The sequence below is a fragment of the Crocodylus siamensis genome, chromosome 3 (genome assembly GCF_052110815.1).
Source record: "Crocodylus siamensis isolate JL-2025a chromosome 3, ASM5211081v1, whole genome shotgun sequence".
Classification (NCBI taxonomy): domain Eukaryota; kingdom Metazoa; phylum Chordata; order Crocodylia; family Crocodylidae; genus Crocodylus; species Crocodylus siamensis.
In genome coordinates this window covers 193,532,122-193,549,442 of record NC_143397.1, presented here as the reverse complement: position 1 = coordinate 193,549,442, position 17,321 = coordinate 193,532,122, and the positions used below count along the sequence as shown (strand labels likewise).

At 44.7% G+C, this 17,321-nt stretch overlaps 2 protein-coding genes across 10 annotated transcripts in view; one reads left to right on the top strand and one right to left on the bottom strand.

Annotated features, from left to right (window-relative positions):
* Positions 1-1,485, bottom strand: part of CHD7 (chromodomain helicase DNA binding protein 7) — a 167,086-nt gene extending 165,601 nt beyond the window's left edge. For all 5 annotated transcript variants that reach the window (XM_090040040.1, XM_090040039.1, XM_090040044.1 and 2 more), the window contains exon 1: positions 1,291-1,485. The gene's annotated coding sequence lies outside the window, so the exon portion shown is untranslated. The remainder of the gene's footprint in view (positions 1-1,290) is intronic.
* LOC149869280 (uncharacterized) lies at positions 2-17,185 on the top strand. 5 transcript variants are annotated; one of them, XM_090040045.1, is made up of 4 exons: positions 5,172-5,293; positions 6,938-7,026; positions 10,258-10,300; positions 12,328-17,185. In XM_090040045.1, the coding sequence occupies exons 1-4, from the start codon at positions 5,221-5,223 to the stop codon at positions 12,435-12,437; spliced, it is 315 nt and encodes a 104-aa protein (XP_089896171.1). In that variant the 5' UTR covers positions 5,172-5,220; the 3' UTR covers positions 12,438-17,185. The 5 variants fall into 5 exon arrangements, 1 of the variants encoding a protein (XP_089896171.1); XR_016441439.1 differs by lacking the exons at positions 5,172-5,293; positions 10,258-10,300 and adding an exon at positions 2-315; XR_016441438.1 differs by lacking the exon at positions 5,172-5,293 and adding an exon at positions 2-315 and having other exon boundaries at positions 6,938-7,441; positions 8,723-17,185.
* The last annotated feature ends 136 nt before the right edge of the window (positions 17,186-17,321 follow it).

Here is a 17,321-nt window from a genome sequence, read left to right as displayed (position 1 = left end):
TTGTTCAACTTGCTGGTTCACCCCCCACTCCCAGCCCCACACGCTCTGGAGAAAAGACCTGGGCAGCGCATCCCCCCGCTACCCCCCAGCAGGGAAAGCCATCTTCTAGTGCCAGCCCCGCTCCCTCCCGCTTGGATGAAAGTAAAATCCTGCCGACGCCTGGGAAGAAACTTATTGCGGGGGCTCGCTCAGGTCCCCCCGCGCCGCGGGCGGAGGGGCGGGGGCAGCCTCTCGGAACTGGGCGCGGGGCCGGGGGGATGGAGCTGGAGGCGCCCTCAGGACCTCCCCGGAGGAAAACAAAAGGCCAAAAGTGGGGTAAGTGCGTGGAGAGTTGGGTGGCGCATCTCCCCCGCGCCCGGCGCTTCCGAGGGAAGGAGGGGGCAGTCCCCGGGCATCGCTACTTCTCTTTTGTCCATTGTTCTGCGCTTTCTTTCTGTCTGTTTTTTTTGTTGTTGTTGTTGTTTTTGGTTTTGTTTTGTTTTGTTTTTTAACTCCTCGGAGCCGAGGCGCGAGCGGCATGCGAGGGGCGCCGGCCGCCCCCCGGCCCGGCGCGGCCCCGGCCCTGCGCCGCCCCGCCGGGGCTGGGGTGCCCCGCCGCGCGGGAGGGGGTGTCCCCTGGAGAGGATCAATGAAGGCAACGTCATGATGGCTGCTCATTGCCTGCGGCTCCGTCTCCCTGAGACTCACCAACAACCTTCCCTCCCCCTCCCCCGCGCGCTCACACTCACACTCACTCACTCACTCACACACACACACCCGGGCACCGGCCGCCCCCACTGCCCCCAGCGCCGCGGGAGCGGGAACCCACCCCCCGCCAGCCCCGCACAACCACCCCCGCTGCCCGGCCCGGCCGCACCTCGTTCCGCCCCGGGGACCGGCCCCAGCCCATGTGCGCGGGGCGCCCCGCTCCGCCTCCCGCGCCCGGCCCGCGCGGAGTTGCCCGGCGGGGGGGCACCCGCTATTATGCCGCCGCCACCAACACCAGCGCCCCCCCCCTCCCAGCCCTTTCTTCCCGGCCCGGCCCGGCCCGGCCCGGCCCCATGTGCCCGGGGCAGCTGCTCACTTTGTTCGCGCGTGTTGCGGGGCCGGGCGGGCTCCCCCGCACGCACGCACTTCCCGCAACTTTTCGCGGCCGCGCGGACCGGGAAAGTGGCCCGCGGAGCCCGGCCCCGCCCGGGGCGGCGGCGGCGGCAGCGGCAGCGGCAGCGCTGACACCGCGCCCCCCCCAGCGCGGCCCGGCCCGGCCCGGCCCGGCCCGGCCCGGGGTCACTCACTCACTAACTCACTCACCGGCGGGGCGCGGGGGCCCGGCGGGCGGGGTCCGTGCGGGCAGGGCCGGCGCCGGCTCCTTTGTGTAATTGCACTCGATCCAAGTTTAATCCGATAGTTCCCGAGCGCGTCCGCGGGAGCCGCGCAGCGAGCAAGCGAGACACCAGCCGCAGCGGCGGCAGCAGCCAGCCAGGCGGTGCCGCGGCTGCCACCACCCCCCGCCCCCTGCTCCCCCCGCCCTCCGCCACGGCGCCCCCGCCCCTCCCCGGGGGCCAGCACCCGCACGCCCCGCCCCCCACGTCATCGCCCCGCCCCGCATAATTTATGCAAGAATCCAGCCCCGCCGGGGGGGGGTGCGCGGGGTCACTTGCCTCCCCCCGCCCCGCCGTGGCCACCGGCGCTCGCCCCGCACCGGACCTCTTCCCCCCTCCCCCGTCGCGCACACACAGGCTGAGCCCGGGGCCGCCCGCCCACGGGGCAGCAGGCAGGCGGGGAGCACAGGATGCTCATTGTTCCCCGGGCTCCTGCCGGGGCCGCACGTGGGAAACTCCGCCAAAGTCGCTGCCAACTTGCAAGGAAACGTCCTGTTCCCCGCTCGCGGCGGCGGCGACTCCCCGCGGGGAAGAGGCATCGAAACTGGGGGGGTGGGGAGTGAAACTCTCCGGGGGTGGGGGGAGGGAGAGAGAGTGAGAGTGTGTGTGTGGGTGTGTGTGTGTGTGTCCCCGGGCTGGGCCGGCCCCAGGCGCCGCCGCACACGGCCGGAGCCGCGCGGGTTGAAGCGGCCCTTTGTGAACCCGCTGCCTCCTCCCGGCTTTCGCCTCCCGGGACCTGCAGAGCCCAGTCCCCGCCCCGCGCCCGCGGCGATTTCCGTTCCTTTCCTTCCCCGTCCAGCCCGGCGGCCCCCCAGGAGCCTCCCGCATCCCGCCGCGGGGGGCAGCTCCCAGCCCGCGCCCATGAGGTGCCCTCCCGCTTACGCCGGGGTGCGAGCGCCTGTGCCCCGGGAAGCTGCCCGTGGGCGCGGCTTGTGCCCCGGGGACACTTCGTGAAGCGATCTGGCCAGGAAGTTCACTCGGAAGCGGCCTCGGGGCTGGGGCAGGGGACACGGGGTGTGGAGCCAGTCCTCGCTCCAGCCCCATCCCCAGACACTTGGGCTGAGGGCTCGTTGCTGCCGGGTCGGTCCCTCCCACGGCGAAACCTGCCGCGAGGATGCGCCCCCACTCGCTCGCCCGGGAGCCAGCCTCGAGCCGGGGCATCAGGTCCTCAGTAGCTCCCTTCCCTTTTCCTTTCCCTGCCCCTCCCTTCCCCTCCCCGGCAGTGAAGCTCCACTGATCCGTGTGACAAGAGCTGCTCGCTGCCTGCTGCAACCGTTGCGGGGGGGAATCATTCAGTCTCGGGCTTTTTCTGGAGGAGAAAGCAACAAACCAAAACAAACCCAAGCGGGTGCATGAATTGTGGAAGACAACGTGCGGCCACCTCGGGCCTATGCGGGCTCCTTTCTTCTTCCTGTGTGAACGCGGCATCCATGGAGTGCCCTTCCCGAGGGCCGGAGGGAGGAGGGGGAAGGGTCAGCTTGTGGAGGTGGCTGCTGCTCCCTCCAGGGCTGGAGGTGGGGAGGAGCTACGGGCTGAGGCTCATCTCTGCCTGGGAATCGGGAGGGCTGATTTTTGTCCCACGGTTTCAGCAGGGAAATGCGTTTCAAAGCTGGTGGCTCAGCACACTGCTGTGGGCTCCTGCACGCGCATTTCTCCTGTCCATAAAGTTGGAAAAAAAACCCCAGCCCAGCAACTTGAAACGTAGCTAAAAAGCGGATAAAAAAAGAAACGTAAAGTAGTTTCTGCTATGAAAGCAGCTCGGCCATTTTTTTGGTGGTTGCTACAATCATATATCTCTATTTTTAACCTTCCCCGCCTTGTGTAAAAGTCTCACAACCAGAGGACACTGACTTACCAGCTGCCTGTTCTAGAGAAAACTGAAACTGATCGCGCAAAGTGTTGACAAATGCACAGCATAAACAGGCTGAAAAAAGGAAGAGGAGGAGGTGGGTACCTCGGGAGGTATCAAAGAGCTGCCCCAGCTCTTCAGCAATGCTTGAGAGTCAGGCTGGAAGTTCCCTGGCTTCCAAAGAGGCCGCACCGCGTCCTGGGAGAGGCAGGCAAAAACCATTCTAAGAACAACTGCCGCAGAGCCTTCGTGTTCCCCCTTGAACGTTTCGTTTCAGTTTCCTGATTAGCAGAAAACAAGAGTTCACGAAGTTCGGAGTGTAACAGAATATCTGGAGTAAGACCAGGGGAGAAATATAGAAGCGTTGCAAAATATCACCTCCTTACTAACTGTCCGGGAAGCCAGAGGCATAGATATGCGGGAACTCGGTCAAATGCTATATTAGGAGAAGCTGCTTTACAGCTATTGGAATCACCCCTTCACAAAGGTGCTGGGGCAGATCCTCAGCTGCCGTAAGTCGTTGATTTCTAGCACTTCAGGTCCTGGCATGTTACAGTAACTGGGTTTTTACTGGCTCTTCAAAGCTGAATGGGATTCTCCAAACATTCTCCAGCAGCAGAGGAAACTGAAACTGTACAAGGCACTTTACTATAAACTGGAGAGTCATGGCCACTTCCCAAATCCTCATCCACAACAGGAAGTGGAAAACTGGGAGAAATATTTCAACAATCAGAGGCAGGACCAGCACATCCTGAACTAGAACACAATTGCGCTTGTGCTGCTAGGCGATATAGGTATGAAAGGAATGAGTGTTACAACATCTGCAGAAATGGTTTAGGCCCATAACGCTCATTTGAAAACTGTTGAGGTGGCCACCAAAGAGAAACTCATAATCTCCAAAGTCATCAAGAGAAACAACAGAGCTCGATAAAAAAGAAAGGAAGCAGCAGCACTGAAGCTGGCTGGAGCTGGATCCCACAGTAATATCTTAACAAAATCACCAGTGATTGAGAAGAGCGGTAACTCACGCAAATTCACCTGTGCTGTTTAGGGGAGGAACTGCATAATCCTTGAAAAATAAGGAGTCACTTGGCAAGAGAAGTAAGATCATTAAGCAGGTTAAAGAACGCTGTCATTCAGCAGAAGGGACTGGAAAATTTCATTGGGGTAATAGTTCAGGGAGTCAGATGTGAATACAAGTGAATTTGCTTATTTTACCAGACTGGTATCATTCCAGAAAAAGGGAGAGTTTTGTACACATCTGAGCAAATCTATCAGACAAAGTCATAAGTAACCTGTCAGAGAAAAAGTTCATGTAATTTCTAAACTAAGAAGTTGAGATCAGTGAAGGGCCTTTAGACCTGTTCTAAGTGTCAGTGTTGTAAAATGCAAATGACTTCCCATCACGTGAAAATACATGGGGGAGGTCAGATTCCATAGGCTTTGATGAACTCGTATCTGTTTTAAAAGGAAGATTTAGTGAAATATGATATTCAGGTCTAGGCACCATCACTTCAGAGGAGGACAGCATGATGACGTACAACACTGAAGTATACAAAACCAAAACATCGGTTGTATGCAGTCAGGCCACAAGGCCTCACCGGTTTACGCCTGATTTCCTACAACAGTTAAAAATACTCCAGGAATCTTAAGTGCTTGAGAAGTGCCTGTACAAAGAACTCAACTGTATGGGACTAAATAGGCACATCTGCTTGAGGAAGATACAACTCAAATACAATTGTCTCTTCAACACCAGGCATTGCCAAGAACTGAGCCACATTTGAAGGTTTCATGATACCACCTACCTTACCTCATGCACCTCTCTGTGTCCTCTGTTGAAGGCTTCTCAGCTGTGGTGTTGGGCCTTGGTGCCTCTACAAGTGACATTGTTCACAGATATTGCAAACCTTAATGTCTTCCTGTTTCAAAGCCTCTCTCTTTCTCTCTTGACAAGGTGAAAAGTAAAGGCTGCATCTCTTTCAATCATGACTGAGCTGTGTGTTGAGGCAGATGCCTCTGAAGCAGACCAGGCTGGCATGTGCTTCAGACTTGAGGGTCATTTGGAGGTCTCCAGAGATCTCAGGTGCTTCATTCTTCTGACTGAGCTATGGAAAATGTTTCCTAAATGAAGAAAGACCCCAATGCTGCCCCTCAAACTTCTCTTCACTTTTGAATATCCCTTCAATTAAATTGAAAAGAAAAGAGGGGGGAATGGAAAATACCTTCCATTTCTCAAGTGAGAGCACCAGCAGGGTTTCTTAAGGATTTTGGAGGGCCTAGGCACAGTGTTGATTGGGAGCCTCTCTGCATTTAATCACATGACACCTTGTGCCTGAGTGTACATATGAGCATATTTGGTGTTTCACATATTTGGATTTTGGTGCATTTGTGCACTGTGTACTTTGGTTCTTTCTTCATTTTACAACCCCGAACACCTGTGCCCTATCTGAAGGCACACGTTGCACACGTACATGTTTCAACATTGGCTGATGGGTTTGGGGGCCCTTCCAAACTGAGAACCTTAGTCCCAGGGGCCATACCTTAAGATGGCATTTGGTACCCCACAAAAAGCCCAAGTTAAATGGGGAACTTGACACTAAACATAAATGCCACGGCAATGGAAGCATTGTGGCAAGAGGTGACAAGGTCCAAGAGATGTGTGAGGAGCTAAAGAAAAATCACCACCTAAGAAAAATGATGAGGTAAACAACTTAAAATGCACTGAAATAATCTACAATTACTATAATGCATGAACTCCTGTGAGAAATAAGTTTTTCTTGTCTCAGAAAGGCACCAACAACTCAGTGGCATCAGCTATGAGGTAGCATCAGAAACACCAGTGCTGTGAGGAAGCCACCCTGAAGCACCAGGAATGAAAAGAAAATCAATCAGAGGAAGTGCTGTCTAGGCAAAAGCTTAAACCAGCAAGGGTGGCAAGAGCTGGAGCTGGCTCAAAAGGTTGCAGCTCTAATAGGGAACTTCTAAACTAAAGGTAGAGGTGGTCAGCAAAGTTTTGCAGTGGCAGGCCAGATCCCAGCTCTGGTCTGAGGCAAGAAGGGCTTCTGACCCAGCTGCCACTTCTGATTCTCCTGGCCACCTGGCTGTTGACTGTCTAGTGTGGGGCCAAGCAGCTGGAGGGCTTTGTTTGGGCCATATTATTGAACAGTTGGGAGAAGCAGTGGCAGCAGCAGTAGCCAGTGGCTGTATATTATGGAACTAAGGCAACCTTAGAGTGTGGGCAGTCGGTTCCCAATAAGACTCACCGGCCTGTTCTATAAATTTTCCTAGAGTGCCAGGAGTTCATTGTATCCCTTGCTAGGAAACTTTGATCCAAAATCAGGAACATAATTAGTCTATGGAGATGTACTATTTTCCTTCTTAAATTTCTATTATAGTAATCTTCACTCACAGAGCAGAGGTAAAAGTTCTGGAGGGGATGGTAGGTGCTCTATTGCCTCCCTGACCAAATTACAGGAACAGTGTTCACAAAGCACACTCCTTTGCATGCATCTACTTAACTAGTGACTAAAGAAACAAGGCAAACGTGGGTGTCCAGCTAAAAGACAAAGTTGCAAACACCAAGGTGGATTTATAGAAATACAGTCTGACATGGTGGAAGTATGCAAGAGTCATTAGTTTGGGAGGTTTAAACATGTAGGAAGATGTGACTTCCAACTCTCAGTCATCCCAAATTATTTGCTTGAACACTCTCTTTCTTTTCTCCCAGGTAATCCCCAAAAATCAAAATCCAGCATGCAAATCTTGAACTGGATCTTAAGGCTGGGATATGGACACCCGCTCTTGAAGATTTCCAGGGTAACTTGTTCCAATGTTTAACTACCTTCACATTACTCGTTCCTAATCTCCAAACTAAATTTCCTCTGCTGCAGTTTGAGGCCTTTGCTCCTAGTTCTGTCCCCTACAACCACAGAGAAAAGACCGTCTCAGTCCCCTTTTATAATCCCCTTGATATTTGAAGATTGTTATCAAATCCCACCCTCCAGTCTTGTCTTCTTAAGACTAAACAGTTCTACTTCTTTCAGCTTTTTCTCATAAATCCTGTTTCTCAGGCCCCTAATAATTTTGTCACTCGCCAATCTGTCCACATCTTTCTTAAAGCATGGGGCCCAAAACTGGGCACAGTACTCCAAGTGGGGCCTCCTGAGTGCTGAACAGAGCAGAAGCATCACTGCCCTGGATTTGTATGAGACACTCCTGTTAATACAACCTGGTATGCTTTTGTCTTTTTTTTCTTTTTGTAATAAGAGCACACAGTTGGCTTATATTCAGCTTATGGTTTATTTGAACCCCCAGGTCCTTCTTTGCTTCACAGCCTAGCCAATCATTCCCCAGTCTGTATTTGTGCATGCAATTATTCCATCCCAAGTGCAGGATATCCTTTATGTCAAACAAAAAGCTCTATCTCCAGCCTTTCTAAAAGCCTATCTGAGAGCAACCATATAAGTGTTAACACTAAACCCAGGGAGGACTGAAAAGGTACTCAGGAAAAATTACAGTGGGGAGGATTTAAACAAAAGTTTTAAAGGGATATAAAGTCTCGGGCTCTGGAGCACAAAGCATCCTCATAAGGAGATGGGGAGGTTTCTTTCTTCAAGAGCAGATCATTCTATAATTGGCCACCATTGTTTTTTGGTACCTGTTAATACTATAAAAAGGATACTAGATTAGATAAGTTATTGGTCTGATCAGGTGCAGTACATATGAAGAAAGAAGCACTTAAGAGAAACATATTACCTCTACAATAGAGGTTTTCAAATGATTTTAGCTGTTTATCCCTTTATCAGCAAAATATTGCTGCTATACTTCCTACACCTGACTCAGTTCTTAGGCAGAATGTTGACCACAATGTCTGCGCACCAACACCATTGTACACTATGTGTTGACCAGTCAGAAACTCTACTACTATTATTAAAATATAGGCACGTGCCCCATGTGCCTGTTTTATTCCAGGGCTGTGTTTACATGAGTCACTAACTGTGCAGTTGTTTCCGCGCAATCATTTAGTACTTGCATATCCATGAACCATGATGCAACACTATTGTGCAGTAGTAATGAGCTACTGCACAGTCAACATCTCATGTAGGTGCAGCCCAAAATGCCCAAATAGCAGCATCAAAAAATAAATTAAAGACCTTTCTTCTATTTTAGACTTCCCCTTCATATAGATTGCACACCTTCGTGTAAGGCTCAAACCTAGCTACAGCCATCTATGTTTCTCATCTTCATTTTGATCACTGCAATTAATTATACCCAAGAATGAAGTCACATACCATATACAAGTTCTAACTGGTAAAAAAATTAAATCCATTTTCTTAAGGCTGTGTTAAGGAGGTCATTTTGGTGCTTTCTTGTTAACATCAGCTCCCTACTGAGTGTAAATTTCAATTCAAGGACTTTCTGCCCTAATATTCAAAGTCTTCTACAGACTGGAATTACCTGAAAGATCATCTCTACCTTGCCTTCTGCTTCACTTCTAACTCTCCCATCACAGCTTTCATTGAAATGCTGGAAAATTCAGCTACTAGGAGAAGAGGTGCTCATATATGGCAGGGAAAATGTTGACAGGAATTGGACCTAGACTATGGAACACTCTCCCACAGAAGGCAAGTCTGATTGTGGAGTTCACCATTTAAAAAATGAATGCCATTTTTTTACTCAGCTTTCCTTCAACAAAGACATTACAAAGAACAGACTACATGGACTAGAGAGGAAGAACACGGTGTTGACATTATTGTTCCTCTTTAAAATACTCAAGGGGCACTCAGAAACTGTACTCATAGGTGACATATTGGTATCTTGATGAGCAGATAGAGTGCTTTTTTAGAGAAAGAAGTATAAATTGATAGCATCCTTAAGTGGTTATAACTCAATCTTCTTTTTTAACTAGCTGTTTCAAGTGATAGTTTTTTCAATGTGTGCCTACTAAAACTGTTACTTCGGAAACCTAGTAAGGAATTTTCTTTTTAAACAAATAAACATATCTAGCTTTTCCATGTATTTTTAATAAACTTCATAAAATGCCCATCAACAGAAAGATAAATTTTCTTGTGGTAGCAGAGTTGGATGTGATTACTTTCTCACTAGCCCTTCTCAGACCCTGAAAGTGAATCAAGCAATGAGAGAGGGAACACAGGAGGGTGAAGTATGTTACCTCACACTTGTCAAACAGGGCTATTTTATTTTTCCCATTGAATTAAAGTCCACTTCATCCCTACCGTATAGACTCATAGAAATGTAAGGCTGGAAAGACTCTCAAGAGGCTATCCAGTCCAGCCCACTGCACAAAGGCAGGATCAAGTATATCTAGAACATCCCTGACATATGCTTATTTAACCTATTCTTAAAAAACCTCCGGTGAAGGGAGATTATGGAAGCAGCCTAAGCAGCCTGTTCCAGTGTTTTATTAATTAGAAAGCATTCCCGAATATCCAACTTAAACCATCTTCACTGTATATTATGTTGATTTTTTCTTTTCCTTGGACAAGGAAAGCAATTTATCACAGCCCTTTTTATAACAACCTGTTATTTACTGGAGGATTGTTATATTCACTCCTTAGTCTCCTCTTTTCCAAAAGAAAAACCACCAGTTTCTTCGACCTTTCCTCATAGATCACAGATTCTTATTTTTGTTGCTCTTGTCTGCACTCTCTTTATATCTGTTTTAAGGGTGGTCTCTAAAAAACTGGACACTGCTGGACAGTGTCGAATAAAGAAGAATTGACTTCTGTTTCTACAAATGACAATCTGATTAATACATCCCAGAATAAGATTATCTTTTTTGAAATTTGATCATATTGTAGGCTCATATTTAGTTTTTGAGCCTACAATATGGCCGCTATATGAGCCACTATAAACCCAGTCATATCTCTGTTTAGACAGTTATTTCAAATTTTGTATTTGAGCATTTAATTTCTCCTCCTTCAGTGTAGCACTTTATACTAATCTTTATTGAATTTCATCATGTTGATTTTAAATCATATCTTGAATTTGTTAAGATTCTTTTTGAATTCTTATCCTGTTCTCTAGAATATCTGCAACTGCTCCAAGCTTGGTATCATAGGTAAATTTTGTAAGTATATCATTGTATGCTATTCTGTATTCTTTTCCTCTCGTCATTACTAAAGTACTGGAGTGTTGAACAACTGTTTAGCATGTAATCTGTACATCTGTCACACATTGTTTGTCCTTTTACCTTTTCTCAAGGAGGAGTAAGCGTATTGTCTGGGTATGGGTATGTGCACGCACACGTATGCACACTTTCAAGTGTTGTTATGTATTCATATTAGAAAAGGCTAGTTTAAGGAAATGCATCTTGTATTTGGGAATAGAAGGTGATGCGTTTTTTTAACGGATTTTGATTCCTATGGGAATCTGTTCCAGAGGCCCAAAGTGGAACCTGGGAAAATGGTCTTCTTTTTCTATACAGGCACTATCTGCTTTTACTAGAGTTCTGCTGTGTCTGAAGAGTAAAACTGTTGACTGTGGTCTTCATCTTAGGGGGTTACTTGGTCTCTTAGAACTCCATTGAGCATCCTGAACATAAGGACTAAGATCTTGAACTTGATATCCTATAGGAAGTCAAAATAGTAAGTGGAAGATAAGTCTGATGTTTTCATAGTAATCTCTGCTGCTGAAAAGATTGTCTGCATCCATAATAGTAGTTTATTAACCACTGGAGCTTCTGGAAAAAATTAATTTGGGACATAGTAGTCACAACACACAAGGACATGGAAGGTCTGTCTGTCCAGAACAAAGCACAATGGGCAAATTCTCCATGCTAGCTCCAGAAGTAGAAGCACTAGAGCTACACTGGTATCACTTTGTATCTTGAGACAATTAACAGAGCTTGTTCTTTGTTGCCTTTCAGGAAAGCATATTATCCTGTGCCTGGTGCTAACCTAATGTGCCTCTGCTGCTTAGGAGTTAGGGGTACAGCCTCTGAATCAGAACTTCCTAGATCATAAATGCTGGAGGACAAGTGGGAGAGGAACAGGGATAAAACCCTGGTTATGCTCAGTTCATTTTTCCTTTCAGTATTCACACTCTGCCACCATGGGTGCATCTACACAAGATGCTTTATTGCACATTAGACTAATTTAATGCACAGCAAAGTGTCACTGTCTACATGTGTGTGTCAATTAGTTCACATCAAATTAGTTTAATATATCATTTGCTAGTACCAATACATGCAGGTACTAGAAAAACAGTGCATTAACTAATGCACTGAAGCTCATGTGTAGACACTGGTCAGGAGCAATTTGCTCCTGGTCAGCCCAGGCAGCAGGGGGTCACAACTGCTGTCTGGCTATGCCCTGATCTCTGCAGGGTAGGGGGAGTTGCCATGGCTGCACAGCAGCTCCCTTCTATCTGCAGGATCAGGGCCAGCCCCAATCATTGCCCCCGTGGAGCCTAGGCCTGATCCCAGTGCATCTTGCCAGCTCAGGGCTGATACCCAGGGGAGACTGGAGCTCCTCCTGGCTACTGCAGGGGTGCAAACCAGGGCAGGAACAGCTCTGGATTGAACGGCTCCAGTCAGAAGCAAATTTGTTCCTGACAGGTGCATGTTCAGATGCATGCCTGGATACAGATCAGTGTGCCTGGATTTTCTGCATTCATTGCATGTGTAGATACACCCTGTGTGATATAGGATATTGAGTAAGATGGACCTATGGTCTCACCCAGTAAGTGGCAGTTCTTGTGCTTCTAGTGCCAGAGCTAGCATGGACAGGAGCATGGAATACCCTTGCATGGTGTTGCCTACCAAAATTACCTGTGTAATTTTCAAAGCTTCTTTTAGAACTAGGAGCAGCAGTATAAATGTTATACCTAGATTTGGATACCTTGCATGGTAGTTAATAGCAAGAAAAGTGAAACCAAAGATTTGCTTTTTATTATAGGTTTATACAGGTTATTTAAAACCCATTCAAAGTATTTCTGAAAATCTTTAACTGGCTGGGTGTCATCATACTCAGTCAGTCGTCATAATACTTCAAGCTTTTTCATAATAAAAAAAATACAGAAAGGAATCAGCAGAGAAAAATACCCAGATCATTTCAGTTGGTTGGTTAATAATTCCTCCTTTTCTCCGTTTTACAGTTGAGAGCCCCAAAGAAGAGGAATTAATGTCTTCAACACCTCTTTGCAAATCATGGCTTGGTTCCAAGGTTACAGGAAAAATCATTGTTAAAGCCAAGATTAGAACTTGAAGCATTCCGATTCAAGAGTGTTTACACTCTTACAATCAACAGGCCACGCCAATCTCTCATGGTAATATGTAGCATACAGTCTGTGCAGAAGTACTTGGTACCAGCCTATATTAATATACGAAGAGTACGACATATGTATTAACAGTGAAAAATGTTTTATTTCCTTCTAAAGTTACAGGTACAATTTATTGCACATCATTACAAGTGAAACATATTCGGTGACTATAATCACTTTCAAAATAAAACACTGAAATTATTGTTTTGGGCATTTTAATTGAACATTTTACTCTTGTCACTTAATTTTTAAAAGGTAGTTTAACAATAGGTAGTCAGCCACAATAGGCAGTCTTACTGTTTTTCAAATGACGTTTCTCTAGCGTAGTAAGAACAATATTGAACATATACAGATTTTACTCTTTGAAATCCCTCTCTTGTTTTTTTTGTGCAGTGATGACTAACCTTCAGCCTTATCTCTGAAGAGGTGTACAGCTCTGTTGCATTGAAAAACTGCATGAAAACCTGTCAGAAGCTAGAAATCCAACTCTAATTTGCATAAGTCACTTCCATATTTTATATGAAAAGCAATTGTGCACAATATTTGCTTTTACTTCCTTAACAGTCCAACAGAAGTTGCCTGGTGTTTGAGTTAATCAACAATAAAACTATATGGCTGATCAGCTTCATCTTCATCCTTTGACTGTGAAGGTGGGAGTGGCTGTATGTTTAATTTTACGATGATATAGGTCATATTTAGCTCTTAAGTAGCACGATCAGTATGAATGCCTTGTCGAGTGCCAATTTAAAGGAATGGAACACAAGTTCTCTTACGATTTTATGTAATTAAAATGAAACCTACAACATTTTAGTATGGAAAGTAGTACCTACATTAAGATTGGCTGTAAGGAAACAGAATTTTACTTATTTTATAATAGTAGTGGTAACTGTTGAACGCTACTTTGTATCTTAAGACAATGAACACAGAGCTCATTCTTATTCAATACACATGTTTCTGCATGGTTTACAGGACAATGGATCAGTTTAATCTTTGCTATAGTAACTTATTCAACTTGCACTTAGAGGGCCACACCAGGGATGAATTTCGGCCAATGTTTTTTTTATTTTCCGTCAGAATATTCTGCACAATTCTGCTATTTTTTAAACATGCAATTTACAATGCATAGGTTTGCTTTTCACAAGAACAGAAAAAATATATTTTTAGAAAGTGTATTAAAATTATGTTTAAACAGATTATGCACACCTATTCAAAGATCTACAAAAAAGTTGTTGAAAACTACATTTAATTCTGCATATTTCTTTTGATTTTCTTAAATATCAGCTAAAATACTTTTGTTAAGGCATAACAAAAGTTTTGGATGATGCAATAAGTAAGTGTTGAAAGGGAACTAATGACAGCAGTGAATCAATTAAAATATAGCCAAGCATCATCATATTTTGGTCAAGTGGCCCTATGTTTGTTAAATTTGTAATTTAAAATATCTCCTAAACTCAGTTCTTGACGCCCTGAAGAATTATCATCTCAGGGAAGAGAGTGGAGCAGGGGAAGGCCTATTTCTACCTGGTGGCACTTTTTATGGGCATCATTGACATTGACTAGCCAATCCAGGTGCTCATAAATGCTGGGAAGGCCAATACTAGTCCTCCTAAGAGATATGAGGTAAGTTTTTTCTTGAGGCTCTGAAAAAAGAGAAGGGAGGGAAACAAAGAGGGGATGTGTTCAAGTCAACAAGTCAGAAGATGATTTTCACCAAATGTTTTTAAAAGATTTGAAAAAGGCAAGCTGAAACTCAAGATCAGAGAAGAAGAGCTTAATAGCTGACACAGAAAATAACAGTTGTTGTTTATGAGGCTTTTTTACTTATTCATTTTGCCACACTATGTTAGGAAGGCTTATAATTAACTTTTCCAGAGTCTTCTACCATCAAAGCAAACAGCAGAGACACTGGAAAATTTTGGTAATTTTCAAAATGTTCCCCTTCAAAATACCATACAAAATTCAAACAGCTCATAAATTACAATAAGAATTTGAAATTAATCCTCTCAGACATTTTTAAAAAATAGCTGTGATCCCTTTTAAAATGAAAAGCCAGGTCCAGCTTTAAGTATGGTGATGCTTCTGCTCCAAAATTATATAAAGTGAAAGGGGAAACTCCACCAAATGTGGGGCCTTATCCTGGAAACTCTTGCTCCCATACCTAAAGTTCATTTGCATGACTTCACTGAAACTACTGAGTAGTAGTACACATGGTAGTTTTTGCAAGATCAAGGCCTTGTTTTGTACAACACAATCAAGGTAATTTCTACAAGGTCAGAAAGCTGTAATGAGAGGAAGTGAAATCCTGGCCAGTTATATCTGGAATCAATTAAGTGTTTTCTGCATTTTTCAGATGCTGCTTGTCCTTCTATTTAACGTCAGCTCAACCAATTCAAATTACTAGCAAAATAAAAACTGGACAATGCATATGACACACTACCTTCGCTTCAAAATTGGCTGTAATACAAAATAAGGAATGGGAGGAAAACTTGTCAAAAATTTTAGTTTAAAGTGAACCTGTTTTCCCCCTTAAATGATAAACTGGCCAACAATCTCATGGACGGGCTGGCATAATTTCAGGTTCTACACAACTTGTTTTGGGTGTTGTATACTTGTATGAAAAGCAAATGAAAAGTGAAGAGGTGTTCAAGCTAACAGGCTACCCCGAGTCAACAATGTTGCTTTGCACTTTCAACCAACATGTTGGGATACACGTTTGGAACTAAGTAAAATCTTACTGGATTTTTCATATTTGATGAATTTAAGCTGATACAAAGTCTAGCACTAGCCAACTGGATTCATTCTGGAGAATGAGCCCTATTCAATGAAAAATAGACCTTACTGAATCCTTCCTCCCTACAGCCCTTTTCCCACAATTTAACATTAGTAAAGTTAAACAAGTCTTGTGTAAAAAGAGATCATACTGTAAGTCAGATTCAGGGACACAGAATAAGATTTTAGTTAAATTCACAGGAAAAATGGATTAATTAGTATTGGAAGCTAGAACCAGTAAAAAAAAAAATCCAATAAAACAGGTTTTCAAAATGGATTTTTTAGGAACAAAAATTCCATTTTGGCCTTTTTTCTGTCTTTTGTTAGTTTTTTGATAAAATTTTAAGTTTTTAAATTTCATTTTCAGAAAAATCTGACTGTCTTTCACTTCTTCCCTCTTTCATATGAGAAAAAAGCCAAATGGAGCATTTCCCCTCCATTGAAACATATTTAAAATTGTTAAAAGCTAAGCATTTTGACTTTAAATATAGTCAGAAAAAATAAGATTAATGAAATCTGTTCAACAAAAAAAATCTTCCTTCCCTTTTTAAAAAATAAACTTTACGCTACTAGGAATTAGTACTTATATGACTGTGTCCCACAGCCTTCAGATAAGCAAAAACCCCATGGGAGTTTTCTCTGAATACATAGCATAGAATCTTTCATTTAGTAACAAGGTAATTCTGAAGGAAAACATAGAATTGCCCACAAAAAGTGGGTATTATAAACATTAAAAGAAAATGAAGGAAGGAATTAAAATGCCCAACAGGACATTAAGGAAGGAATTAAAACGTCCTTCAAAGAGTCTGAAAAAGTAGACCCCCAAATAAGCTTGTATAGTTCTGTGTTGTGTACTTCCGTGTTACCATGTGCATGAGAGAAAGCCAGCTGTTGCCATGGTTATTATAGTACAGTAGAGTCAGATCTCATACAGACAGTACTGTAATGGAGAAGAGACTCACCTTTGACCTGCCTTGCTGCAACCCAGCCTCAGCTGGGTGACATTCTTCAAGGGTAGTATGGTTACTGCTCTTTCTGACAAGGGATCTCAGGCCATGCCCACAGGAATGGGTTAATCCCTAACAAGTCAAGCTGTCTTTTCTCAGCCTTTTAAAAAGCTATGAATGCTTGACATGGTTTAGGTTTACCCCAGCAGCAACAAATTCACCCTAAGACCAATTATGGCTAAAATTGTCATGCTTTCAATGCTTGCCTTAACTTAATGCAGAGCCTGTTTGCTTCCCCTCCTTTCAGATGTGCAACCTACTTATTTTTATGTAGCTGCCACACAATGATTTGCTCCAGCTTTATGATTCAACCTTTGCCTCTCTGTTCAAGTGTTTAGACTTCAGTTTCTAAGACAACATCTTTTTAGAGAAATATATATCATTTAGGAAAAAATATTCCGTCCTCTGGGAAATGTAATATTTTTGTATTCTTTCAGAGCATGTTTCCAAGGAAAACCCAAAGAAGCAACATGCCCTGTATGTGAACTTGGCTTACAGACTGCAATATTCAACCTGCTTCTTTGACTTACTGGTTTTTACATATGTATAAACCACTAAGGTATATGGATATACATAAATAAACCATGATATCAGCATTATCACAGCAGCTCTCACATGTTCTTAACAGGCTTATGCCCCATTGTGCTGGTCACTATATAAATATATTTAAAAAGATGCTGTCCCAGTATGGCCTAGGAGTCAGGTACTCAACTCCCATCAAAACTCACTGGAATTTGGGAGCTTAATTCCTTCAGACTCCTCCAAATCAAACTGGGATCAGGCTGTCTTCTAATATATCTCCATACAGTGTTAGCACAGTAAGGCCCAATTCTTAAATGGCAGCTTCTAAAACTTTTAACATATTCAGAGAAGATAGTAAAACATAATCTTTTCCTATCTAATTAGGTAGGTTGTAGTTGATAATACGAGACAGATTTAGCAACTCACTCTAACAGCAGCAGCTTCTACTTTTTCCTTTAATTACTTAGAATTCCTGTCATAGTCCATATGGAAGACAACAGCATCACCGCAGCCTGTTATTAAACTGAGGTA